General features: G+C 49.4%; 1 protein-coding gene across 1 annotated transcript in view; it reads left to right on the top strand.

The window, feature by feature from the left end:
- The window catches only part of LOC129715716 (riboflavin transporter 2-like), a 32393-nt gene that overhangs the window by 4169 nt on the left and 431 nt on the right, over positions 1-27793 (top strand). The window contains 4 exon segments of the mRNA XM_055665577.1: positions 21085-21142; positions 22039-23024; positions 27122-27197; positions 27199-27249. Coding sequence (XP_055521552.1) covers positions 22099-23024; positions 27122-27197; positions 27199-27249 — 1053 coding nt within the window. The 5' untranslated portion in view covers positions 21085-21142; positions 22039-22098.

The raw sequence follows: 27793 nt of genomic DNA, 5'->3' as shown, positions 1-27793 counted from the left end.
GAAGAACTTTTTTCACACAGAGAGTGGTGAGTCTCTGGAACTCTCTGCCGCAGAGGGTAGTCGAGGCCAGTTCATTGGCTATATTTAAGAGGGAGTTAGATGTGGCCCTTGTGGCTAAGGGGATCAGAGGGTATGGAGAGAAGGCAGGTACGGGATACTGAGTTGGATGATCAGCCTTGATCATATTGAATGGCGGTGCAGGCTCGAAGGGCCGAATGGCCTACTCCTGCACCTAATTTCTATATTTCTATGATTGGGATGGGACAAATCTTTGATTGTGCTGGCTGCTTTTCTGAGACGGCTTGAATTGTGGATGGGGTCAAAGGCGGGGTGTCTGGTCTGTGTGATGGACTGTGTAACTTTAATCTATTGTATATTATGAGTGGTGCATTTACAGACCTGTTACGCTGCTGATGGTAAGAATTCCATTGTCCCACTGTCCGTACATACGACAATTAAACACTCTTCAGTCTCTTGATTTAACCGCTCTGTGAAACACTCAACAGTGGCGCAGTGCTGCCTCACAGCACCAGAGACCCGGGTTCAATCCCCATTTTGAGTGCTGTCTGTGTGGGGTTTACACGTTCTACCTGGGTGTCATCCAGTTGCTCTGGTTACCCCCCACATTCCAGAAGACACGTGGGTTTGTCGGTTAATTATAAACATAGAAAATAGGGGCAGGAGTAGGCCATTCGGCTCTTCGAGCCAGCACTGCCATTCAATATGATCATGGCAGATCATCCAACTCAGTATCCCATACCTGCCTTCTCTCCATACCCCCTGAACCCTTTAGCCACAAGGGCCATATCTAACTCCCTCTTAAATATAGCCAATGAACTGGCCTCAACTACCCTCTGTGGCAGAGAATTCCACAGATTCACCACTCTCTGTGCAAAAAATGTTTTTCTCATCTCGATCCTAAAAGACTTTCCCCTTATCCTTAAAATGTGACCCCGTGTTAGCCTCTGTAAATTTCCCTAAAGTGTGTGAGAAAATAAAATGACATAGAATGAGTGTGAACAGGGTGATCGATGATCGGCGTGGTCTTGATGGGCCGAAGGGCCTGTTTCCATACAGGTTTGGACATGCTAGAGGCAGGAAACATGTTCCCGATGTTGGGGGAGTCCAGAACCAGGGGCCACAGTTTAAGAATAAGGAGTAAGCCATTTAGAACGTGGATGACGAAACACTTTTTCTCACAGAGAGTTGCGAGTCTGTGGAATTCTCTGTCTCAGAGAACAGTGGAGGCAGGTTCTCTGGATGCTTTCAGGAGAGAGTTGGATGGATCTCTTAAAGATAGCGGAGTCAGGGGATATAGGGAGAAGGCAGGAACGGGGTACTGATTGGGGATGATCAGCCATGATCATATTGAATGGCGGTGCTGGCTCGCAGGGCCGAATGGCCTACACCTGCACCTATTGTCTATTATTACTAAACTAATCTGAGCAGATGGGACGGCAGGGAGATTGGTGGGCTTGTTTCTGTGCTGTGTAACTCGATGGTCCTGTGAAATGTATCCATGGCTAGCAATGACTATTGATGCTCAGGTTGTTCAGGTTCAGCTGGTCGGGCAGCTTCTGTGTTGAGGAGTCCCAGCATTGTTTTAATATGTGGGAATCCCAACATCTTCAGTTTGGGTCTGAAGAAGGGTTTCGGCCCGAAACGTTGCCTATTTCCTTCGCTCCATAGATGCTGCTGCACCCGCTGAGTTTCTCCAGCATTTATGTGTACCTTCGATTTTCCAGCATCTGCAGTTCCTTCTTAAACACATCTACAGTCGTATGTTCAGTTCTCGTTGCTTTGAATTTTATTGAGGTGCCTTGGTAAATGTATCGTGACCAACTGTATAACTTCAAATGAATCTCAAGAATCAAGTGTTAAATTGTCATATGGAAAGGAACGATTAAATTCTAACTCACTGCATCTTAACAGGCTCATTAACACATTGATAAACATATAATCAATCACAGATATAATAATCAATAATTTCATATATTAATAACCATAATAGTGCAAAACCCAAACTATGGAGTACAACCAAAGACACAGTCCAGAAAAGACTAGTTACTGAGGTTACCGTTGTGTAGTGTTCAAGAGAAGCCATCAGATCCACTTTAAACCTTCTCCCTCTCACCTTACACCTCTGCCCTCTTGTTCTATAGGGGGGTTGCATGTAAGGTCATCAGGTCAAAGGGCGTGACGCACGGAGCAGCTCAATCCTTCTGGAGGACATGGCAGCCTCCGGCATACAATGTTAACACACGAAACTCGTACTTTCTTACCTGTTAAAAAACAGCGAAATTGTCAATTTTTGCACTAAATAATTGTAGAGGGTGACTGAGCGCTCTGGACCAAATGCTGTGGTATCTTTACTCTGAGCCAGAGCACCAAGGTGTAAGCAGCCGAAGGAGCGCATCCCTCGGGGCAGCCCCCACTCTCCCCCCAGGGTCAGCGCTGTCCGGCCACGGCTGCCCTCCGCCCCGTCTCCCCCTGTGCGGCCACAGGGCTGTGGGTCGGCAGCGCCCACACACACGGGGCTGGTGGAGCGGGGCCGCGATTCCGGGCAGCGGACACACGGGGATGACAATCCGCAATGTCCCCGTCAGCTGCAGCGGAGTTGGGGGCAGTCTGGTCCCTCCGCCCACCCAGAGTCACTGACCGCAATGCAACGACACCCCGACCTACCCCCCTCAAACCTCCTCCTCCCCACCCCATCCCCCCCCCCCCCCCCCCCCCCCCCCCCCTCCCACCCACAGATGGCCCGGGGTCCGCAAGTGTGCAACCAGTCACCGTGGAGTCCAGGTGCTGGGCCAGAAGAAGGCAGCCGTAGTAAATGCTTACTTGCAGTTCATCGCGTGCCCTCCAGTTGGCGTTGCGTGGCAACAGTACGAGTCACGGGTCGTGACCTCGACTGCCATGCAACCTCCCTATATATGCCCCAGATTAGGAAACCGACTCTGGCTATTCTAGGTATAAACAAGGAACTACAGATGCAGGTTTCCAAAAGAAGGCATGGAGTACCGGAGTGGGTCAGGCAGCATCTGTGGGGAAGATGGATAGGTGATGTTTTGGATCGGGACCCTTTTTCACACCATATAACCATATAACCATATAACAATTACAGCACGGAAACAGGCCATCTCGACCCTTCTAGTCCGTGCCGAACACATCTGTGTTCCTTTCTCTCCTTGACCACCCTGGTTCCCTCCGAACCCTCTGCTACCCACTTTCCCCTCCCCCATTGGTGCCCATCGGTGACATCTCGGGTCCCATCCCAAAATGGTGCCTCTCCATGTTTTCCTAAGTCGTTATTGGATCCCAGGAGCTACTCCAGCACTCTGTGTATTCTCTGGCTATTTTATCTTGAACGTACCTGTAACTCTCATCTTTTGTATATACCTATATCATGTCACCTCTCAGTTTCCTTCACCATAGGGAAACCTCTCCTTAAACGAAAGCTTTCCAATCCAGGCACCATCTTTGTGAACCTGTCTCTGCACCCTCTCACACCCATCCCATAAGTTGGTCGCAGAACTGTGCACAATACTCCAAGTATGGCTTGACAGCGTTTAGTGGAATGGCCTCTCAGCGAGTGCGCTAGTGCCCTGCCCGACGAAGACCAGTGTGACTAATGCCCCTGTCCCACTTAGGAAACCTGAACAGAAACCTCTGGAGACTTTGCGCCCCACCCAAGGTTTCCGTGCGATTCCCGGGGGTTTCTGTCAGTCTCCCTACCTGCTTCCACTGCCTGCAACCTCCGACAACCAACTGCAACCTCCGGGAACCACACGGAAACCTTGGGTGGGGCACAAAGTCTCCAGAGGTTTCCGTTCAGGTTTCCGTTCAGGTTTCCTAAGTGGGACAGGGGCATAACGCCTTCCTCTCCACTCTGTCGACGAGCCCCCCATCTCAGGCAATTGTGAAGAGAGGTCCCGAGACCTGAACAATCACCTCTCCACATCCTCCAGATATACTGCCTGACCCGTTGAGTTAGTCATGCACTTTGTGTTTAAGAAGGAACTGCAGATGCGGGGAAATCGAAGGTAGACAAAAGTGCTGGAGAAATTCAGCGGGTGCAGCAGCATCTACGGAGCGAAGGAAATAGGCAACGTTTCGAGCCGAAACGTTGCCTATTTCCTTCGCTCCGTAGATGCTGCCGCACCCGCTGAGTTTCTCCAGCACTTTGTATCTATTGTTTTTGTAAACCATCATCTGCAGTTCCTTGTGTATACTGTGCATCCCCAGTTCTACAAAACTCTCCAGGGGGCGCCTGGCAGTCCCAGCGCTGGTCCAGTCCGGCTTTACGGGTGGCACGGTGGCGCAGCGGTAGAGTTGCTGCCGTACAGCACCAGAGGCCCGGGTTCGATCCTGACTGTGGGTGCTGTCTGTACGAAGTTTGTACCTTCTCCCTGCTAACTGCGTGGGTTTTCTCCGGGAGCTCTGGTTTCCTCCAAAGACGCACAGGTTAATTGGCTTGTGAGTTAGCCCTTGTGTGTGTGTGTGTGTGTGTAGATAGTGTTAGTGTGCGGGGATCGCCAGTCGGTGCGGACTTGGGGCGCTGAAGGGCCAGTTTCTGCGCTGTATCTCTAAACTAAACTAAAATACACCATTTCCCACTTGACCAAGTTAGATCCTCTGATTACTGGCAGAATGTTAGGTCTGAACGTACAGTGTCATGTCCTTGAATGCCTCGCTGCTCTGAAACGTATTTACCCTTCATACAACTGCTTCCAAGAAACTATTGCCAAATCGCATCTTGGTTTATAAAGTTGGCCTTGGTCTAAACCAAAACGTAAATTCCCAGTCTATCTTTGTCCATGTCTAAGTCCAACCGATTTCAGATACAAGCCTCCAATCTCTCTCCCTCCCTTCCACAAGTTCATTCCATTAAAACAAAGCTAAGAAACCATCCTTGAATCACACCGGTATCCATTGGAAACTCCCCATTGTATCCACAGCATGGCAGTAGGCCCTTCGACCCATCGTGTCCCTGCAGCCCACCAACAGCCCGTTTAAGCTAATCCTACACTAAACTCATTTCATTCGCTCCACATGCCCATCATCGGCTGACAAGCTTGCGGTAATTTACAGCGTCCAATTCGCCCTCCAACCCACGCACTTACGGGAAACCGGAGCACCCGGGGGAAACCCACGCAGCCACAGGGAGAACATGCAAACTCCACACGGACAGCATGGAACCCGGGTCGCTGGAGCGGAGAGGCTGCAGTTCTACTTGGAGAAAGTCACCTAGCATGGAAACTGTTCCTTCGGCCCAAATTGACCATGCCGACCAGGATGTCTACATGTGATAGTCCCATCTGCTTGCGTTGGGCCCACATCCCTATGTACCATTCCTATCCATGTATCTGTCCAAATAGAGTCAGGGTGATGCAGTGTGGAAACCGGCCCTTCGGCCCAACTTGCCCACACCGACCAACATGTCCCAGCTACACTAGTCCCACCTGCCCACGTTTGACAATAGACAATAGTTTGGTCCATATCCCTCCAAACCTGTCTGTTTCATGTACTTGTCGGTTTCTTAAAAGTTGCGATAGTCCCAGCCTCCACTACCTCCTCTGGCAGCTCGTTCCATACACTCACCACCATTTGTGTGAAAAAGTTACCCCTCAGATTCCTATTAAATCTTTTCCCCTTCACCTCAAACCTATGTCCTCTGGTCCTCGATTCACCTACTTTGGGCAAGAGACTCTGGGCATCTACCTCTCATGATTTTATACACCTCTATAAGATCACCCCTCATCCTCCTGTGCTCCAAGGAATAGAGTCCCAGCCTACTCAACCTCTCCCTAAAGCTCAGACCCTCGATTCCTGGCAACATCCTCGTAAATCTTCTCTGCACTTTCCAGCTTGATAACATCTTTCATATAACATGGACCTCAGAACTGAACTCAATGCTCTAAATGTGGCCTCACCAACGTCCTATACAACTGCAACATGACCTCCCAACTTCTATACTCAATATTCCGACTGATGATGGCCAATGTGTCAAAGGCCTTTTTCACCACCCTATCCACCTGCGTCTCCACCCTCAAGGAACCATGCACCTGCACTCCTAGATCCCTCTGCTCTACAACACTCCCCAGAGGCCTGCCGTTCACTGTGTGGGTCCTGCCAATGTTAGACCACCCAAAATGCAACAAGTCACATTTCTCTGTATTAAATTCCATCAACCATTCCTCAGCTCACCTGGCCAAAAAATCGCCCACGTTTGTCTCATCAGCAAACTTGCTAATCTTGCCCTGTATGTTCTCATCCAAATCATTGATATGGATAACAAACAGTAATGTGCCCAGCACCGAACCCTGAGACACACCACTAGTCACAGGCCTCCAGTCGGAGAAGCAACCTTCCACCATCACCCTCTGCTTCCTTCCGTGAAGCCAAATTTCTAACCATTCAGTTATCTCACTTTGGATCCCATACGATCTAACCTTCCAGAGCAGCCTGCCATGCGGAACCTTGTCAAATGCTTTGCTGAAGTACATGTACAAAACATCTACAGCTCTGCCCTCATCGACCTTTTTGGTCACGTCTTCAAAAAAACTCAATCAGATTTGTAAGACACGACCTCCCACGTACAAAACCATGCTGACTACCCCTAATCAGCCCTTGCCCATCCAAATGCCTGTATATCCTATCCCTCAGAATACTCTGTTGTAGCTTTCCAACTTTCCAGATGTTAAGCTCACTGTCTTATAGTTCCCAGCATTTTCCCTGCAGTCCTTCTTAAATAGAGGCACAATATTTGCCACCCTCCAGTCTTCCGGCACCTCTCATGTATTTAAAGACGACTCGTAAATTTTAACCAGGGCTCCCGCAATTTCCTTGCTAGTTTCCCACAATGTCCTGATCATGTCCGGGGATTTGTCTACCTTAATACCCGATAGTACCTTCAGCACCTCGTTGACTGCTTATGTCTCTTTACCCAGAAATGTATTTTAAATGCTGTTATGGTACCTGCCTCAACTACCTCCTCTGGCTGCTCGTATCATAAACCCACCCCCTCTGTGTGAAAAGGTTGTCCCTCAGACCCTTAATAAATCTTTCCCCTCTCACCTTAAACCTTTCCCCTTTTTGTCCTTACCTTGGGGGAAAAATACTGTGCATTCCCCTATCAACGTCCATCCTGATTATAGACACCTCTTCATGCTTCCTACATTTCCTAACCTGTCATCAGCTTTTTTCCCTCAGTATATTGTTTTCTTTTCTTGGTATATTTTCCCCTAGCTGCACTATCAAGGAAACATGGGGCACCTTGGACAGTCTGGACAAGTAGGGCCGAAGGGCCTGTTTCAATACTGTATGACTCAATGACTATATTATTCTATAGGGCCTGAGCTATAGGGAGAGGTTCAATGGCTCTTTATTATCACATGTACCAAGATACACAGTGACATTTGTTTTGTATACAGTTCAGTAAATTATTACCGCACACAAACACAATCCCAGATTAAGTACAAAGTGTATAGAAATAGTCCACTGAGACCATATACAAGTCGGCGGATCCTGGCGCCATTTTCAAAGTCCAGGATGCAGCTGGCCATGAAGGCCCGTAGCAGCCATTGGGCAGGTCAGGACTATTCCTTAGAGGGCAGGAGACTGGAGGGTGATCTTATAGGTGTACAAAAGGGGGGGGATAGATAGGCTGAATGCTATGGCTATGGCCTGAGCAAGAGGGGGACGTTGGGCAGGGTAGGACTGCATTCTGTGGAGTTCAGGAGGATGAGGGGTGATCTTATGGTAGTATAAAATCATGAGCGGAATAGATAAGGTGAATGCACGGTGTATTTTACCCAGAGTAGGGGAATCAAGAACGATAGGACATAGGTTTAAGATGGGGGGGGGGGGGAAAGATTTAATAGGAATCAGAAGAGCAACTTTGTCACACAGAGGGTGGTGGGAAAATGGAACGAGCTGCCAGAGGAAAGGGCCTGCTCCACTTGGGCGCCATTTGCACGTCACGCAGGTGGGGAGCGAAGTTTTCGTGAATCCCAAAATCCTGAGGTTCCACGTGTCACCGCCTACGCCACCGCCTACGCCAACACGTCTCACCACGCGCGCGTCACGACACGTAAATGACGACGCATAAATGACATGCAAATAACGCCCTCGTGGGACAGGCCCTGAAGTAGTTCAGGCAGGTAGAATAACATTGAAAAGATACTTGGCCAGGTACATGGAAGGGAAAGGTTCAAAGGGATATGGGCCAAATGTGAACAAAGGGGCCTCGCTTAGATGGGGCATCTTGGATGAGTTGAGCTGAAAGGCCTGTATCCATGGTGTATGACTCTATGGCTGTGGTACAGACTATTGAATGGCCTCTCTCCGGTTGAATGGAAGAATAGACTGGATGTGCAGACTGCTCTCCACTTACTCCCACGGGAAGGTTAATAGATTACACTTCATACAAGACAGGTTCCTCGCTATTAACTTCAAGGTGCAGAGAACAAGTAAATGGGTGACAGGAATATCACACCACCCAGTAGATTTGCAAAAGGCCGGCTCCGGAGGGGGTGGGAGGACGTACCGAGCGAGGGCAGGAGTGTCGCTGGTTCGAGATGACGTACAAGGCCGAGGTCCAGGGGGTGGGAAGGGGAGCCATCTTCGAGCAAGCAGCCGCAGATGGAACGGGGGAGGCGAGGGTGTTGGTGGGAGTGTATGGTCAGGGAGTTCACAGGGTCACAGGTTATAGGAGTAGAATTAGGCCATTCAGCCCATCGAGCCCACTATGCCGTTCAATCATGGCTGATCCCTGCCTCCTAATCCCATTCTCCTGCCTTCTCCCCATAAACCCTGATACCCATTCTACTCCAGAATCTGCCCATTTCCGCCTTACAAATATCCACTGACTTGGCCTCCACAGCCCTCTGTGGCAAAGAGTTGCACAGATTAACTAATCCCTGACTAAAGGGTGTGGAGGAGGATCCTTGTGGGCAGTCTCCTGCCCCCTCGCTTGTTTATGGGGGCGAGACTCCTTCCTATCAACCCGTGGCCTTGCGGCTGCTGCTTATCGCAGTGGCAGAGCACAGCACGTAATGTCTGGCACGGGACCTCGGTGCTCCAGAGATTAGCTTCTGCTGACGTTTGCAAAGCGCGCCCATCGAAACCTCTCCTCCCCATCATGCAGCGCACACATCCCCCCCTTCTCCCACCATCTCCCACCGCCCCTAGTCTGTGCTTTGCTGAAGATTCCAGCGTCTGCAGCAGTTCCTTGTGCCGATACAAATCCGGTACTGAGTTTGTGGGAGTTGGGAAATGGTCCATTTGTTAAATCATCGCTCATACGTAGAGAATTGGCTGGAAGCTGAAAACATTTCACTGCTTGTTGTGATTACACTCTCTGGAAATCACAGTGAAGGAAGTGAGACTGAAAGTGTCAAGATGGATTTCTCTGGGCTGTGGGGAGAGTGGGGGCTGGGGGAGGCTCGGAGTTGCAGAGAGCAAGCAGGGGTTTGGAACTATGGTAAAACTAGGGTTGCCAACTGTCCCGTATTAGCCGGGACATCCCGTATATTGGGCTAAATTGGTTTGCCCCAGACGGGACCGTCCTTGTCCCGTATTTGACCGTTACTACTCGGGTCAAGGGGACTGTCGCGTCCAGTCCCGCCTCACCCGTCCCGACGTAGTGCAGCCCATGGAGTGCAGCAGTAGCAGCAGCAGCGCCTCGCCCGTGGCCCCGGCAGCCCAGCCAACAGTCCGACCTTCAGACCTTCGCTTACCGCCGACACCACCACCACCCCTCCTTCTCACGGCCGATCATCGGTTCACAAGTTGGATGGGGCGCCGGACTTTGCGCACACACCTGGCGCCCGGACCAAAGCTCCTCAGCTGGCCCGTAGGCTGGGCTTTGTGTACAGTCCAGCACCCGGGACAACGCATCGTTCACCCAGACACGACCCAGTCGGTCAACGAAATGCCATTGAGAATTTCCCCTTTATGTTGACCTTTTGTCCCTTATTCGGGAGTGAGAGCGTTGGCGACCCTAGTGGGAAAGGAAGGTATATGGTACACTTGAATTCATATAACGTAGAGAAACGAGACCTTCTGCCCACATTGACGGCACCAAACACAATGCCAAGACCACTCCTTACCTGCCCGCACATCCTTCCACACCCTGCATATCCACGCCTATCCAATAATCTCTTAAACACCACTATTATATCTGCCTTCACCCACCCACTAAGCAGTGCGTTCCAGGTACCAAACATCCCCCGTGTAAAAACATAACCCCGTACTTGGGTGGTCCCATAACTGTCACTGAGTCCAAGCAGCCATCACATCGCTGCAAAGCGGAAAGTCGCCCGGCCCTGACGGCTTCACTGTAGAATATTACAAAGCTTTCTCTGCTCTTCTCGCACCAGTCCTGAGAGATATGTACAATGAGGCGTTTTCACATCGTTGCCTACCGCCCACCTTGTTGTGGGCTACTATCTCCCTAATTCTTAAAAAGGAGAAAGATCCCCTGCTTTGTAGTAGCTATAGACCAATTTCACTCTTGAATGTGGACCTCAAAATCCTTTCTAAAGTTCTTGCGCTCCGTCTTCAACAAGTGATGCCCTTTATTATCTCGTTAGATCAAACAGGGTTTATGCCAGGCCGACAGTCCTCCCACAATACTAGGCGTCTCCTTAATATCATCCATTCACCAAGTAGTGAGACCCCGGAGATAGTGGTCTCCCTCGACGCCGAAAAAGCTTTCGACAGGGTCGAGTGGAGGCACCTATACGAGGCGATGGACAGGTTTGGCCTCGGCAATAGTTTCATTCATTGGGTCAGTCTATTATACTCGTCCCCAGTGGCCTCAGTACAAACAAACGACACACTGTCGCCCCACTTCCCCCTTCGGAGAGGTACCAGACAGGGTTGCCCGTTATCACCACTCCTGTTTGCTGTCGCGATAGAGCCCTTGGCGGTCTGGTTACGCTCAGAGAAGGGCTTTAAAGGTATCACACGGTTTGACACAATTCATAAAGTCTCATTGTATGCGGATGACCTGCTCCTGTACATCTCGAATCCAGTCAGCTCTCTCCCTGTGATTACGAATATTTTAGAACGGTTTGGTGCGTACTCTGGTTATAAACTTAACTACCAAAAAAGTGAACTATTACCGATTAACTCATCGGCTAAGCAGCTCCCTCGCTCTTTAACCTCATTTAAATGGGCGGAGGACGGATTTCGCTACCTCGGCGTTTTTATCACAATACCTATATCTGATATGTTCCGCACAAACTTCCTGCCTCTGGTTGAGAAAGCTGAAAGAGACTTTGACCGCTGGTCAGTTTTACCGTTATCCCTCGCGGCCCGGATAAATCTGGTCAAGATGGTCGTCCTACCCAAATTCCTGTATCTTTTCCAGCATGTTCCTATATTTATCACTAAATCTTTTTTTGATAAATTAGAAAGGAGAATATCTAAATTTTTATGGGGTAGCAAACTGGCCAGAATTCGAAAGACGGTACTACAGTCTCCTAAGAGTGACGGCGGTTTGGCACTTCCTGACTTTAGGCGATACTACTGGGCTGCTAACTTGCAAAAAATCCTGTACTGGATGAATGATGATTGCGACCACCTACCGACCTGGGTACACATGGAAAAGGCGAGTTCACATCTCCCGTTGCGGTCTGTCCTATGCTCTCAACTCCCCCTTTCTATAACATCTGTGGGTGCAGGCCCAATTGCGTCCCTCTCGCTCAAGATATGGAGTCAACTTAGGAAAAACTTTGGTTTACAAGGCCCTTCCATCTTGACCCCACTGCTTAAAAATCACATCTTTAAACCTTCAAGTACAGACTCCGCATTCAAAACCTGGCATAGTAATGGCATCAGTAGTATCAAAAACCTATACAAGGATGGCATTTTTTCGTCTTTTGCGGAGCTTTCGTCCAACTATAGCCTCCCAAACTCCCACCTTTTTCGTTTTTTCCAGATTAGGGATTTTGTGAAGAAGATATTCCCCCATTTCCCAAATCGTCCCCCTGAAACCCTGACCGATTCCATCCTAGCTCTAGATCCCAACCGGAAGAAATGCATCTCTTTTTTGTACAACTTGTTAGGGTCGGTTATATTGAAACCTCATACCTCATTAAAAGCTGTATGGGAGGGCGAGCTGAATACGAAACTAACAGACCAGCAATGGGACTCTGCCTTGGATTTGATCCATTCTTCCTCCATATGTGCCCGTCATGGCCTAATCCAATGCAAAGTCCTTCACAAAGTCCACTACACAAACGCAAGATTATCTAGAATATACCCCGCTGTTAAAGACACCTGCAACAGATGCAATCAATCCCCTGCCAACCATAGTCATATGTTTTGGTCTTGCCCTAAGCTAGCAACCTTTTGGAGGAGTGCTTTCGACGTGCTAAGCAGAGCCTATGGCCAGACTATTCCTCCAAACCCACTGTCAGCTATTTTTGGTATTCCTCCCAACACCAACCTCTCTGTTGCGTTGAAGCGGGTCCTGGCTTTTACAACCTTGTTAGCCCGGAGACTGATCTTGCTTAACTGGAGGCTTACCTGTCCCCCGACACACGCCCGCTGGATCAAGGAGGTGCTCTACAACTTAAAGCTTGAAAAACTTAGGTTCTCTCTCAAAGGCTCTACCAAGACATTCCTAGATACATGGAACCCTTTCCTGGAACTTGTTAACTCTCTTAACTTGTTTCCGGACTCGGAAGAGGACTGAGTGCCCTCTATCACTGCTCTGTCTTATTGCAGCTGCTATCCGCCTCAACCCCCCCCCCCCACACCCTTTTTTTTTCTTTTTTTTTTTTTAATCTCATTTTCATTTTGTTTATCTTATCGTATCAGCGTGGATGTGTACGTACGTATGTGAGTGTTGTTTGTCCCCGGGTGGCGAGGGTGGGTAAGGGTAAAGGTTTTGAGGGTCGTTTACATACTGTTGTCCTGACTATCACTGTCTGTTATCATTGTATGTATGCAAATTGCTGTCAAATTCAAAATTCAAATCAGATTCAGATTCAGATTCAATTTTAATTGTCATTGTCAGTGTACAGTACAGAGACAACGAAATGTATTCAAATGCATTTAAATAAAAAGATTTAAATTAAAACATAACCCCGCACATCTCCTTTAAAATTCATCCTTCTCACCCTAAAGCTATGCCGTCCAGTATTTGACATTTCCACTCTGGGATAAAGGTTCTGCCTGTCTACACTATCTGTTCCTCTCATAATGCTCACTGGCATGCAGTTAATTGATTTATTATTCTGCCCTTAAATGAAGAAATTACGTTAACTGTACGTATTTTCAAAATATTTTGGCTAAAGTGCTTAATGAAAACACATCAAATTAGTATATTGCCTACAGAACAAAAATGAATGAATGAATGAATGAATGATGAATGAATGAATAAGTTTACTGGCCAAGTATGTACACATACAAGGAATTTGCCTTGGTGCTCCACTCGCAAGTAACAACACGACATATAGTAAACAATTAAGAGTAAAACATAAAACATTAAGAATAAAACATTATAGTTTAGACATGCGAAAAATGAAATAAAATACCAGAGTAAAAGGAGGCTACAGATTTTTGGTTATTGAATAGAGCTACTTCTCATGGAAAAAAGCTGTTTTTATGTCTGGCTGTGCCAGCTTTGACAGTCCGGAGTCGCCTTCCAGAGGGAAGTGATTCAAAGAGTTTGTGGCCAGGGTGAGAGGGGTCAGAGATGATCTTGCCCGCTTGCTTCCTGGCCCTTGCAGTGTACAGTTCGTCAATGGAGGGAAGGTTGCGGCCAATAACTTTCTCAGCTGATCGGACAATTCGCTGCAGCCTCCAGGTATCATGCTTGGTGGCTGAGCCAAACCAGACCATGATGGAGAAGGTGAGAACAGACTCTACGATGGCTGTATAGAATTGGACCATCATTGCTTGTGGCAGGTAGACAAAAGTGCTGGAGAAACTCAGCGGGTGAGCAGCATCTATGCAAACGAAGGAAATAGGCAACGTTTCGGGTCAAAGCCCTGTGGCAGATTGTGTTTCCTCAGCTGCTGCAGGAAGTACATCCTCTGTTGTGCCTTTTTGACTGTGGATTCGATGGTGGCTCCCCATTTAAGGTCCTTGGAGATGATGGTTCCAAGGAGCTTAAAAGACTCCACAGATGTACAGAGGGACCTTGAGGTCCAAGTCCATAACTCCTTGAAAATGGCAGCACTAGAAGATAGTTGGTAAAGAAGGCATACTGCATGCTAGGTAAACTACATTGGTCCTGCCATGATGAGAACCAGGAAGTCATGATGCAGCCTTTAAGGACATTGGTTAGGCTGCATTTGGAGTATTGTGTGTAATTCTGGTCACCCCATTGTTCAGGTTAGTTTATTGTCACGTGTACCGAGGTACAGCAAAAAGCTTTTTTGTTGCGTGCCAACCAGTCAGCAGAAAGACAATACATGATTACATTCGATCCATTTACAGTGTAGAGATACTTGGTAATAGAATAACGTTTAGGGGCCGTTGCAGGAAGGATGCGGAGGCTTTGGAGAAGGTCCAGAGGAGGATTAGCGGAATGTTGCCTGGACTCAGGGAGAGATAGGACAATCTTGGATTGTTTTCGCTGGAATTCTGGAGGTTGCAGGGAGACCTGCTAGAAGTATGTAAAACTACGAGAGGCATGGATAGGATAGACCAGTGGTTCCCAAGCTTTTTTAGTTCATGGCCCCCTTGGGCTCTTTAATTTTTATGTGGCCCCCCCTGACATTATTAGCGGGGAAAAAAAAAGTGTCCCCCTTCATTGAACCTGTGGCCCCCTAAATCTCCAAATTTTTCTGTGGCCCCCCTGAAATTTGCCATGGCCCCTAAGACCCCAGGTTGGGAATCACTGGGATAGACAGTCAGAACCTTTTTCCCCCAGGGTGGGAATATCAAATGCTAGAGGGCATAGCTTTAAAGTGAGAGGGGTAGAGTTCAAAGGAGATATTTGGGGCATGTTTTTTTACACAGACGGGTTGGCGGGTGCCTGGAACGTGCTGACGGGAGTGGTGTTTGAGGCAGGTGTGATAGTGGCATTTAATAGGCTCTGGGATAGGCACATGGAAATGCAGGGAATGGATTGATACGGATTAAGTGCAGGCAGGTAAGAGTTGGCCTGGATGTCATGTTCAGCACAGGCATCATTTGGCCAAAGAGCCTGTTCTTTTGTCGTACTGTTCTGTGTTCTATGATAATCTTACTTACTCCTCAATTAAAAAAAACTCAATTAAATTACCGAGGCAACATTTCCCCCACACAAAACAACCCTCTCTTTCCAAATAGTCAGATAACCCGATCCCTTCAGATTTTCTCTTATAAATTCTTTCCATCTGAAAAGGCTCACTGGCCTACTGCTGCCGTTAAATAAAGACGTACAGCAACTAATAAACAACGTATGTGCTTTCAAAAGACCTTGACTAACATGTTTCATGAAATCAAACCAAATTAGTATATTGGCCGGCAAAACACATCTGAGTGTGGATGAGAAGTTTATTCATGGATAGTGGATATGAATACAAGTACGTCACTTCATGGGCCTGACCAACTGTGTCCAATGGGTTGATGCAGATGCCAGCTGATCTCAATCTGCATCGAGAATTTTGAGGGAACAGAGTGTCGTTGGTCTAGATTTTACCATCAACAAATGCAGCACGGTGGCACAGCGGTAGAGTTGCTGCCTTAAAGCCCTGTCCCACTGTACGAGTTCATTCAAAGAGTTCTCCCGTGTTTTATGGTAATGGCCGCTCGTAAGTACTCGGGGCTCTCGTGGACATTTTTCAACATGTTGCAAAATCTTCACGAGTCTTCCCGAGCTTACCTGCCATTAGCGAGTCTTCCCAAGTACCTGCCGTTAGCGTTACGAGCTGCTAAGAGACGTCCCTGAGCTCTGACGTACCCGCTACGTTCATTCTAACGTGCTTACCACGAGTTTGATTTTTTTTTAAACTCGGGAGAGCACTTGAATGAACTCGTACAGTGGGACAGGGCCATTACAGCGCCAGAAACTCTCGTTTGTTCCTGGCCAGGCACTGCCTGTAGGGAGTTTGCACGTTCTTCCCTGTGACCACGTGGGTTTTTTCCGGGCGCTCATGATTCCTCCCACGTCCCAAAGACATGCAGGTTTGTAGGTTAATTGGCCTCTGTAAATTGCCCCTAGTGTGTAGGATAGGACTAGTGTACGGGTGATCGATGGTCAACATGCACTTGGTTGGCTGAAGGGCCTGTTCCCTCGCTGGATCTCCCAACTAAAATAAATACATTTGGGTGGCAGTGTGGATTGTGAAGATGGACAAAATTAAAAAGAATATGCGGAAAAATGTGAGACTTGACAGGCAATTGTCTATTGAGTTGGTGCTGACATAGACAACATAATGTGGAGGAAAGGATCCTTCTTCAGATTGAAGAAGGGTCTCAACTCGAATTGTCAGCCATCTCGGCCCTACAAGTCCGTGCCGAACAACTTTTTTTCCCTTAGTCCCACCTGCCTGCACTCATACCATAACCCTCCATTCCCTTCTCATCCATATGCCTATCCAATTTATTTTTAAATGATACCAACGAACCTGCCGACACCACTTCCGCTGGAAGCTCATTCCACACCGCTACCACTCTCTGAGTAAAGAAGTTCCCCCTCATGTTACCCCTAAACTTCTGTCCCTTAATTCTGAAGTCATGTCCTCTTGTTTGAATCTTCCCTATATCAAAGGGAAAAGCTTGTCCACATCAACTCTGTCTATCCCTCTCATCATTTTAAAGACCTCTATCAAGTCCCCCCTTAACCTTCTGCGCTCCAAAGAATAAAGCCCTAACTTGTTCAACCTTTCTCTGTAACTTAGTTGTTGAAACCCAGGCAACATTCTAGTAAATCTCCTCTGTACTCTCTCTATTTTGTTGACATCCTTCCTATAATTGGGCGACCAAAATTGTACACCATACTCCAGATTTGGTCTCACACCAATGCCTTGTACAATTTTAACATTACATCCCAGCTTCTATACTCAGACCCGCTGAGTTACTCCAGCTTTTTGTGTCTATCTTCAGTTTAAACCAGCATCTGCAGTTCCTTCATAGAAAGCATCACAGCTTGGTCTGGGGACAGCGCTACAAGAAATTGCAGAGAGTTGTGGATGTAGCCCAGTCCATCACACAGACCAGACTCCCCATCATTGACTCCATCTACACTTCACTCTGCCTTGGAAAAGCAGTCGACACAATCAAAGACTTGTCCCATCACCTCGGTCATTCCTTCTTCTCTCTGCTCCTGGCTTTGTGGCAGAAAGTACAGAAACCACAGAAACCTGAAAGCGCCCACCACTAGACTCAATAGACAATAGGAGCAGGAGCAGGCCGTTTGGCCCTTCGAGCCAGCACCGCCATTCAATGTGATCATGGCTGATCATCCACAATCAGTACCCTGTTCCTGCCTTCTCCCCATATCCCTTGACTCCATTATTTTTAAGAGCCCTATCTAACTTCTTCCCCTGTGTTATCAGACTTTTGAGTTTAGTTTATTGTCCCGATACAGTAAAACGGCTTTTGTTGCGTGCTAACCAGTCATGCTCGTGTTCTGAATGGTCCTTCCATAAGTTAGGGTATTTACCTCTCCTCACTTCTACCCCATTGCCAACATTAGACTTTGTCTCTAGAACTATGCGCTACCATGCTGAGAACTATATTCAGCACTTTGCATCTTCCCCTATTCTCTACTTACTGCTTTTCACTTGATTGCATTTATGTACAGTATTACCTGATCTAGAAACATGGAAACATAGAAAAATAGGTGCACGAGTAGGCCATTCGGCCCTTCGAGCAAGCACCACCATTCAGTCATTGATCATGGCAGACCCCGTTCCTGCTATTTCCCCATATCCCTTGATTCCTTCAGCCCCAAAAGCTCAATCTAACTCTTTCTTGAAAACATCCAGTGAATTGGCCTCCACTGCCTTCTGTGGCAGAGAATTCCACAGATTCACAACTCTCTGGGTGAAGAAGTCTTTCATCATCTCAGTCCTAAATGGCTTACCCCTTATTCTTAAACTGTGACCCCTGGTTCGGGACTCCCCTAACATCGGGAACATTTTTCCTGCATCTAGCCTGTCCAATGCTTTAAGAATTGTATATGTTTCTATAGGATGCCCGCTCATCCTTCTAAATTCCAGTTGACCCATTCTTTTGTCATATATCAGTCCCGCCATCCCGGGAATTAATCTGGTGAACCTACGCTGCACACCCTCAATAGCAATAACGTCCTTCCTCAAATTTGGAGACCAAAATTGAACACAATAGTTCAGGTGCGGCCTCACCAGGACCCTATACAACTGCAGTAGGACCTCCTTGCTCTTAAACTCAAATCCTCTGGCTTTGAAGGCCAACTTGCCATTAGCTTTCTTCACTGCCTGCTTTACCTGCATGCTTACTTTAAGTGACTGATGTACAAGCACATCCAGGTCTCATTGCACCTCCCCTTTTCCTAATCTGACACCGTTTAGATAATAACCTGCGATCCTGGTCTTGCCACTAAAGTGGATAACCTCTCATTTATCCACATTACCTGTTTGGATAGCATGCAAAAAGATGCTTTCCACCTCGGTACAGTTAATTCCCGGGATGGCGGGACTGTCATGGAGCGGCTGGGCTTGTATACTCTGGAATTTAGAAGGATGAGAGGGAATCTTATTGAAACATATAAGATTATTAAGGGATTGGACATGCTAGAGGCAGGAAACATGTTCCCAATGTCGGGGGAGTCCAGAACCAAGGTCCACAGTTTAAGAATAAGGGGTAAGCCATTTAGAACTGAGATGAGGAAAAACGTTTTTTACACAGTTGTGAGTCTGTGGAATTCTCTGCCTCAGAAGGCAGTGGAGGCCAATTCTCTGGATGCTTTCCAGAGAGAGCTAGATAGAGCTCTTAAAGAGAGCGGAGTCAGGGGATATGGGGAGAAGGCAGGAACGGGGAACTGAATGTGGATGATCAGCCATGATCACAGTGAATGGCGGTGCTGGCTCGAAGGGCCGAATGGCCTACTCCTGCACCTATTGTCTATTACACGTGACAAGAATAAATCCAAAACAAAGCGAAAGCTAAGACTCGGAAACAGCTGCTGCCCCATTCACATCCGACTGACTGCTCTGTTTGGGTCAAGATTCCAGCATCTACAGTCTCTCATGCCTGGTTGAATATTAGCAAGAATAGTCATTCCAAATGGGAGAGAAGCAAAGGTTCAACTGAGCAGAGTAATCTCCTGCTGGATTGGTCCGTGCTGGAAGTTTTTGCTGTTGTTACAGTAACATGTTCACGGACGATATCCGACTGCAAAAATATTTGCTCATCTGGCAGGGATTAAGCTGAGAGCAGACAAAACATTTGGCCCAGATACAGGAGTTTCCATGGCTTTGACCCTGGTCAATGGGTTAGTGCGGATGAAAAGTTAACCGTGTCACTGCTCGTTCTTTTAATAAACTGCAGGATTGGTAGAAGGTATGTGCTGGGTTTGAATTGTTGACCTGTTAGTTTATGACTATCATATGCACCAAGGTAGGTTGGATGCAAGGATACAAAGGACATTTATTATCACATACACCAATTGGTAGTGAAATTTGCAGCACAGCAAGAAAAATAAGACACGACATTACGGAATTTAAGAATAAACATAAAAACATCCCCCCACAATGGTTCCCACTGTGAGGGAAGGCAGCAAAGTCCAGTCCTCTTCCTCTTGTTCACCCGTGGTCGGGCCTATTGAGGCCTCCGCAGTCGCCGCTACGGCAGCCCAATGCTTCAGGCCCTCGCGCCGGATGATGGAGCTCCGACGTCAACAGAACCCTCTCAGCGGCCTGGAGTGTCTGGAATGGCCGCTTCCTCCCCGGAGACCGTGGCTCCTGGGGTCCACGGGCCGCGCTGGTTGGAGCTCCAACACTGGCGATCTCGGCGTGAGATCCCAGGCTCTGCGGTGTTTAAAGTTCCGCGCCGCCCCGCGGCTGGAAGCTCCACAGACCGCAGCTCCGCGATGTTGGAGTCGTCGGTCTCAGCACTCCGGATCCCACCGCACGGCGACCCGGGTAAGGCATCGCCCTCTCCGTGATGGTGCTTCAGCGCTGTGCCGCTGCCGAAGCTGAAGTCCTGGCCGGTCCCGGCAGGAAACGCCGCTCCAGTCCCATTGATAGGCCGGGAAGAAGGGGCGAAAATTTGGCTTGGAGAAAAGGCGCATCTCCGACCAGGTAGGGACTGAGAAATAGTTTCCCCATTCCCCCACACCCCACACAATCAGAATCAGAATCAGAATCAGAATCACACTTTATTCGCCAAGTATGTTTTGCAACATACGAGGAATTTCATTGGCCAGGTCAGTCATACAATTAAAAGCAACAGATCACTCAAAAACACATTTTAACATGAACATCCACCACAGTGACTCCTACACATTCCTCACTGTGATGGAAGGCAAAATAAAGTTCAAGTCCTTCCTTTTGTTCTTCCTCGATCGTGGGCCTCAAGCCCCCGTTGAGGGGACGATCTTGACTCCCGTAGCCGGCGGTGTTCGGTTCCCGCATCGGGGGGATGTCAGCTCCCTGCGCCGGGCGATTGAACCTCGCGTCGGGGCTGAACCGACGGTCGAACCTTCTGCGCCGTTGGAGCTCCCGACTCGGCCTCTCCCGAGACTGCGAGCCCTTGATGTTGATTCCACGGTGGTCGCGGTGGGAGCGATCCCAGGCAAGGGATCCGCTCCAATGTTGAGTCCGAGCCCCACGGTGGGGATCACGACAGTCCGAGGCGGCTTCCAGCTCCAGCGATGGTAGGCCGCAGAGCCCGGAGAATGTGATCCAAAAATTGATCTCATCTCCGGGAAGGTAAGAACCTGAAAAAAAGTTGCCCCCGATTTCCCCTCCCCCCACATAAAACAAACCGAAGAACATGAAAACAAACTTTTAACAAACACTAAAAATAACAAAAAGATGAAAAAACGAACAGACTTGCCGGCAGGGTTGCCATCTCCCCGGCGCCCCCTGGTGGTCAAAAAGTCTAGACCTCCAAAACAAACACTTTTTAACTCACTAACATTTTGTTTTAAAGGGTGAAAGGACTAACATCTGCTGGCAGGGCAGCCATACTAGACAACGTCTCCATACAGGTACAATGAAAAGCTTTGTTTTGCGTGCTATCCAGTCATATCACACAGGTGGGTCGGGGGAAAGAGGAGTGTCGGGGGGTGAGAAAAATGGGCTGCTCGGGGAGGATGAACGTATGGAGGAAAGGAAGGGAATAGAGTCACTTACTGTAGTTCGTGGGAGAACTTGGAGCACAAGGTCATGGGTAGCCACCAGGAGTAACTCGCTGGAGTAACTCAGCGGGACCGGCAGCGTCTCTGGAGAGAAGGAATGGGATGCTGCCGCAGATGCTGCTGTCCCACTGAGTGACTCCAGCATTTTGTGTCTATCTTCAGTGTAAACCAGCACCTGCAGTTCCGTCCCACACAGTGTTATGGGTTGGGTTCATGGGAAAGAGGGAGGATGTAGGGAAGAATATTACTTAAAGTTGGCGAATCCATTATTCATACCGTTAGATTGTTTTGTTTTTTTTAAATTCAGTTTAGTTTATTGTCACGTGCACCGAGGTATAGAAAAAAGCTTCTGTTGCGTGCTATCCAGTCAGCGGAAAGACAAGATGTGTTTCCAATGAAGCCGCCCACAGTGTACAGATACATTATAAAGAGAATGGCGTTTAGTGCAAGATAAAGTCCAGTTAAAGATAGTCCCAAGGTCTTCAGTGAGGTAGATGGGTCAGGACCGCTGTCTAGTTAGTGAGAGGATGGTTCAGTTGCCTGATAACAGCTGGGAAGAATCTGTCCCTGAATCTGGAGGTGTGTGTTTTCGCACTTCTGTACCTCTTGAATGATGGGATGGTGGAGGGGAAAGATTGACTGGGGTGAGACTCGTCCTTGATTGTGCTGTCTAGTTGGTGACAGGATGGTTCGGTTGCCTGACTCAAGTTTTTAGCATGATTATTTGTTTTGTCTTTCTTTTGCAGGTGAGCGTGAGGTGTCAGTAGCTGGGCCGGGAGACGGGTAAACCTGGGCGGGCGCCCGCAATGACTCCGGTGGTCCACCTTCTGGTGGCCCTCTTCGGAATGGGTTCCTGGGTGGCTATCAACGGCCTGTGGGTGGAGCTTCCTCTGCTGGTGCCCCAAGTCCCAGAGGGCTGGTACCTGCCCTCCTACCTCACCATTGTCATCCAACTGGCCAATGTGGGGCCTCTTCTGGTGGCGGTGAAGCACAAGTTGTCTCCGGGCCGGCGAGGGGAGAGGGGCATCATCTACGGGGTGGTGTGCGTGGGGGTCTTGGCCTCCTTCCTGCTGCCGTTCTTCTGGAAGAGGACGAGCCTGGTGTCCGGGACGCGGCGCAGTGTGGCCCTGCTGGTGCTCGCCTTCTTCCTGGCCCTGGTGGACTGCACCTCCTCCGTCACCTTCCTGCCCTTCATGGCGCGCCTGAGGCCCCACTTCCTCACCACCTACTTTGTGGGCGAGGGTCTGAGCGGGCTGGCGCCGGGGCTGGTGGCCTTGGCGCAGGGGGCGGGGGTGGTGAGCTGCCGGGAGGGGGTCGGGGGCAACGGGTCCCGCAACGGGACGGTGGCCAGCTACCGTCCCGCCAACTTCCCGCCCGAGGTCTTCTTCTTCTTCCTGAGCGGGGTGATGGCTCTGTGCCTGCTGGCCTTCGTGCTCCTGGACCGCCTCCCCCCGACGTGGCGGAAGGAGCCGAGGGCGAGGCCGGGGGCCGCCGCGGGGAAGGAGGAGCCGGAGCAGAAGGCCATGGTGGACCCCGGCCCCCCTCGTCGCCCCCCGCCGCTGGCCCTCTTCCTGGTGCTGGCCTGGGTCAATGCCCTGACCAACGCAGTGCTGCCCGCCATCCAGACCTACTCCTGCCTGCCCTATGGAGCATCCGCATACCACCTGTCTGCTGCCCTGGGTGCCCTCGCCAACCCACTGGCCTGCTTTGTGGCCATGGTCTACCCCAACCGGTGAGTAGAGGGGGGGAGGGGGGCTCAGTCTACCCCAGGGGAGGGGTAATGAGGGAGGAAGAGGGGAATGGAAGGTTAAGGGGGGACTTGATAGAGGTCTGTAAAATGATGAGAGGGATAGACAGAGTTGAAGTGGATAACCTTTTCCCTTTGAGAGTAGAATTCAAACATGGAAGATTCAAACAAGAGGACATGATTGGAGAATTAAAGGACAGAAGTTTGGGGGTAACATGAGGGGGAACTTCTTTACTCAGAGAGTGGTAGCTGTGTGGAATGAGCTTCCAGTGAAGGTGGTGGAGGCAAGTTCGATTTTATCATTTAAAAATAAATTGGATAGTTATATGGACGGGAAAGGAATGGAGGGTTATGGTCTGAGTGCAGGTAGATGGGACTAGGTGAGAGTAAATGTTCTGCACGGACTAGAAGGGCAGAGATGGCCTGTTTCTGTGCTGTAATTGTTATATGATTATATGGTTATATATGGGTGATGTGGAGGGAGGGGGATGGGGTGTAAGGGAGTAGAGCAGCACAGTGGGACAACGGAGAGATGGTGCCTCACAGCGCCAGAGCACCCGGGTTGGATTCCGACCACGGGTGCTGTCTGTGTGGAGTTCCTACGCTCTCATCGTGACCACGTGGGTTTTCTCCGGGATCTCCGGTTTCCTCCCACGCTCCAGAGACGTGCGGGTTTGTAGGTTAATTGTACCCAGTACATTGTAATTTGTCTCCAGTGTGGGATAGTGGCAGTCTACGGGGTGGCCATTAGTCTGGTTTCCTCCCATATCCCAAAGACGTGCGTATTTCAAGCCAAGTCAGGTCAAGTTTATTCGTCACATACACATAGGAGATGTGCAGTGAAATGAAAAGTGGCAATGCTTGTGGATTGTGCAAAAAAACTACAAAACAGAATGGAACAGAATCAGAATTACATATTTGTGGGAGAAAAAAAAATAGAAGAAACGGCAATTTAAAAAGACACCACACAACAGTAAATTAGTCCCGTAAGTTAGTCCCTGGTGAGATAGGAGTTTACAGTTCTAATGGCCTCTGGGAAGAAACTCCTTCTCTGTTTTCACAGCATGGCAACGGAGACGTTTGCCTGACCGTAACAGCTGGAACAGTCTGTTGCTGGGGTGGAAGGGGTCCCCCATGATCTTGTTGGCTCTGGATCTGCCCCTTCTGTTGTATAGTTCCTGCAGGGGGGCGACTGCAGTTCCCATAGTGAGTTCGGCCGAACGCACTACTCTCTGCAGAGCCTTCTTGTCCTGGGCAGAGCAATTAACATAGAAACATAGAAATTAGGTGCGGGGTAGGGCATTCGGCCCTTCGAGCCTGCACCGCCATTCAATATGATCATGGCTGATCATCCAACTCAGTATCCCGTACCTGCCTTCTCTCCATACCCTCTGATCCCCTTAGCCACAAGGGCCACATCTAACTCCCTCTTAAATATAGCCAATGAACTGGCCTCAACTACCCTCTGTGGCAGAGAGTTCCAGAGATTCACCACTCTCTGTGTGAAAAAAGTTCTTCTCATCTCGGTTTTTAAAGGATTTCCCCCTTATCCTTAAGCTGTGACCCCTTGTCCTGGACTTCCCCAACATCGGGAACAATCTTCCTGCATCTAGCCTATCCAACCCCTTAAGAATTTTGTAAGTTTCTCAATCTCCTAAATTCTAGAGAGTATAAACAAAGTCTATCCAGTATTTCTTCATAAGACAAGTCCTGACATCCCAGGAATCAGTCTGGTGAATCTTCTCTGCACTCCCTCTATGGCAATAATGTCCTTCCTCAGATTTGGAGACCAAAACTGTACGCAATACTCCAGGTGTGGTCTCACCAAGACCCTGTACCAAACCAAACCAAACCGTGATGTTCCCGAACAAGATGTTTTCCACAGCCGCTGAGTTAGGATCCTCAGAGTTAGCAGAGTTAGATCCGCTGAGTTAGCACTGGAGGATCCTCAGAGACACTCCGAATTTCCTCAATTGCCTGAGGTGGTAAAGGCGCTGCTTTGCCTTACTCACCAGTGCTGCAGCGTGTGATGTCCATGTCAGATCCTCTGAGAAGTGGACTCCCGGGTATTTAAGATATTTGTAGGCTAATTGGCCTCTGTGAAATGGAAGAGGGAAGCTAAGTTCAGGAGCCATGAAAATCTTTGAGGGGTCAAAGCGCCATGCGTGGAGAAGGGGTGAAGAACTTGGAGAACGAAGACCAAAGTTGGCGGAAGTTGCTGCCTTTACGGACAGTCTGTCAGGGCTTTCAAATGCGAAAGGGGTTTGAGAGATAAACAAGGTGCAGGGTTACATGGTAAGTGAGTGAATGTTTGGCAGGAGGAACAGCAGGTGCGGGTTTATTAAAAAAAAGGACACAAATTGCTGGAGTAACTCAACAGGTCAGGCAGCATCTCTGGAGAACATGGACGGAGGGGATCCTTCGTCTGAATCAGTCTGAAAAAATGTCCCAACCCGCAACATCGCTTATCCATGTTTTCCAGAGATACTACCTGACCCGCTGAATTACTGCAGGAGTGAGTGAATTTCTGGATGGGTCGATCAGCAAGTTTGCAGGCAAGGCAAAGTTTGGAAAAGTTTAATTTTGAGATACAGCGCGGACACAGGCCCTTCGGCCCACCGTGTCTGCGCCGACCAGCGACCCCCACACACGAAAGGGCCTGTCCCACTTTCACGACCTCTGCCGAGTGTGGCCTTGACTCGTACTCGCAACATGGTCGTCACGAGGTCGTAGGTAGGTCGTAGCCGGCCGTGATGCTAGTCGTGGGTACTCGTGGCATCAAGTTGATCGGGGCGTTTTTCTAACCTGATGAAAAATGTCCATGAGTAAAAAAGGTTGTGAATTAGGTTGTGGAAGTGGGACAGCCCTTCACACTATCCGACACACACCACGGACAATTTACAATTATGCCAAGACAATTAGCCTACAAACGTGTGTGTGAGGAAACCAGAGACCCCGGAAAAACCCCACGCAGGTCACGGGGAAAACGTACAAACTCCGTACAGACAGCACCCGTAGTCAGAATGGAACCCCAGTCTCTGGCGCTGTGAGGCAGCAACTCTACCACTGCGCCACCGTGCTCCTTACAATAGTTGTAGACAGAGAACAAGGGCTGGCAAAGGATACAGGAGGATTTAAATCAGATTAGACCATACTAGCAGCTATGTAGATGGACCAAGTGGCCTCAATGTCTGCTCAATCAATGCTGTGGCTCCTTCACTTGTGGGCATGGGCAAGCTCTGTGGCTCGCCATCGCCCTCCTGTGGCAGGGAAGCAGAACTGTCGGAGGCTCCTATACTATACATCAATGTAATCACGTCAAACTCAACTACGATAGGTAGAGCAAAGGGGAAGATACAGAGCGCAGAATATAGTTCTGCCTAGTGCATTAGAGGAGGTCGTTGACACAGATATAATTACAATGTTTAAAATACATTTGGACAGGGACAGGGACATGGATAGGAAAGGTTTAGAGTGATATGGACCCAATGTGGGCAAATGTGATTAGTTTAGGTCGTTTTTGGTCGGCATGAACTGGTTGGGCTGAAGGGCCTGCTTTGTGATGGAGGATTCTATGCAAGACATAGAAGGATGCAATCTTCATGCTGGATCAGTATAGATGGGGCATCATGGTCAGCGTGGGTTAGTTGGGCTGAAGGGCCTGAGCTGTACGTTTCTATGTCTCTGAACCCCTCTCCTCCTCTCCCCTTCTCCCCCCCTCCCCCCTCTCCCCCCTGTCCCCCCTCTATCCCCCTGTCCCCCTCTCCCCCCCTCCCTCCCCCTCTATCCCCTCCCCCTCCCCCCCTCCTCTCCCCCTCTCCCCCTCTCTCCCCTCCCCCCTCTCTCCCCCTCTCTCCCTCTCCCCCCCCTCTCTCTCCCCCCATCCCCCCCTCCCCCCCTTGTCCCCCTCCCCCCCGCCCTCTTCCCCCTCCCCTCCCCCCCCCTCTTCTCCCCCCCTCCTCTCCCCTCCCCCCCCCTCCCCCCTTCCTCCCCCCCCTCTCCCCCTTCCCTCCCCCCCCCCCTCCCCCCCTCTCCTCCCCCCTTCCCCCTCTCCCTCTCGCCCTCTTCCTCTCTCCCTGCAGGTCTCTCCGATTGATGGGATGTCTGACGCTAGCTGGCACAGCAGTGGGAGCCTACATCATGGGCATGGCTGCCGTGCCTCAGTCCGTGCCCCTGGCTGGTCCACTCCACAGCGGGCACCCCCCTCATTGTGAGTAACGTTTCCTCCCCCCACCACCACAGTCTGAAGCCTGGAAACTCACCCGATGAAAGATTGGTCACCCATTGGTCTCCACTGGGAGGCCCACAACCCTGCCGCCCATGTCCCACCGTGTACCAAGTCCCTCTCTCTCGCCCGTGTCCACCTCTGCTCGCTGCCCTATGGGGGCTATGAGCTTTATTTTTTAATCCTCCGTGCTCTCATCCCCCAAGTGTGGAGTGATCGTAGCATGTGATCGCAGATCTGATTCGGTGGCCAGCGTGCAAATACTCGCCTGTTTGCATCGGTTCCGGAGACAAAGTCCAATGTCCGCAATGGGGTAGAGGTGACCTGGACAGTGCCGGACGTAGATTAGGGAATAAAAACTGTTAATAAGGCTGATAACAGAGGGGAAGAAGCTGTTCCTGAGTCTGGTGGTGCGCGCTTTCAAGCTTCTGTACCTTCTGCCCCGACGGGAGGAGGGAGGACAAGGAATGACCAGGGGTGGGACTAGTCTTTGATTATGTTGGCTGCTTTTCCGAGACAGCTTTTAGTG

This window comes from Leucoraja erinacea, chromosome 2 (genome assembly GCF_028641065.1).
Source record: "Leucoraja erinacea ecotype New England chromosome 2, Leri_hhj_1, whole genome shotgun sequence".
NCBI classification, from domain to species: domain Eukaryota; kingdom Metazoa; phylum Chordata; class Chondrichthyes; order Rajiformes; family Rajidae; genus Leucoraja; species Leucoraja erinaceus.
Note: the sequence above shows the minus strand (reverse complement) of the source record. Positions and strands in the feature narration are given on the sequence as shown.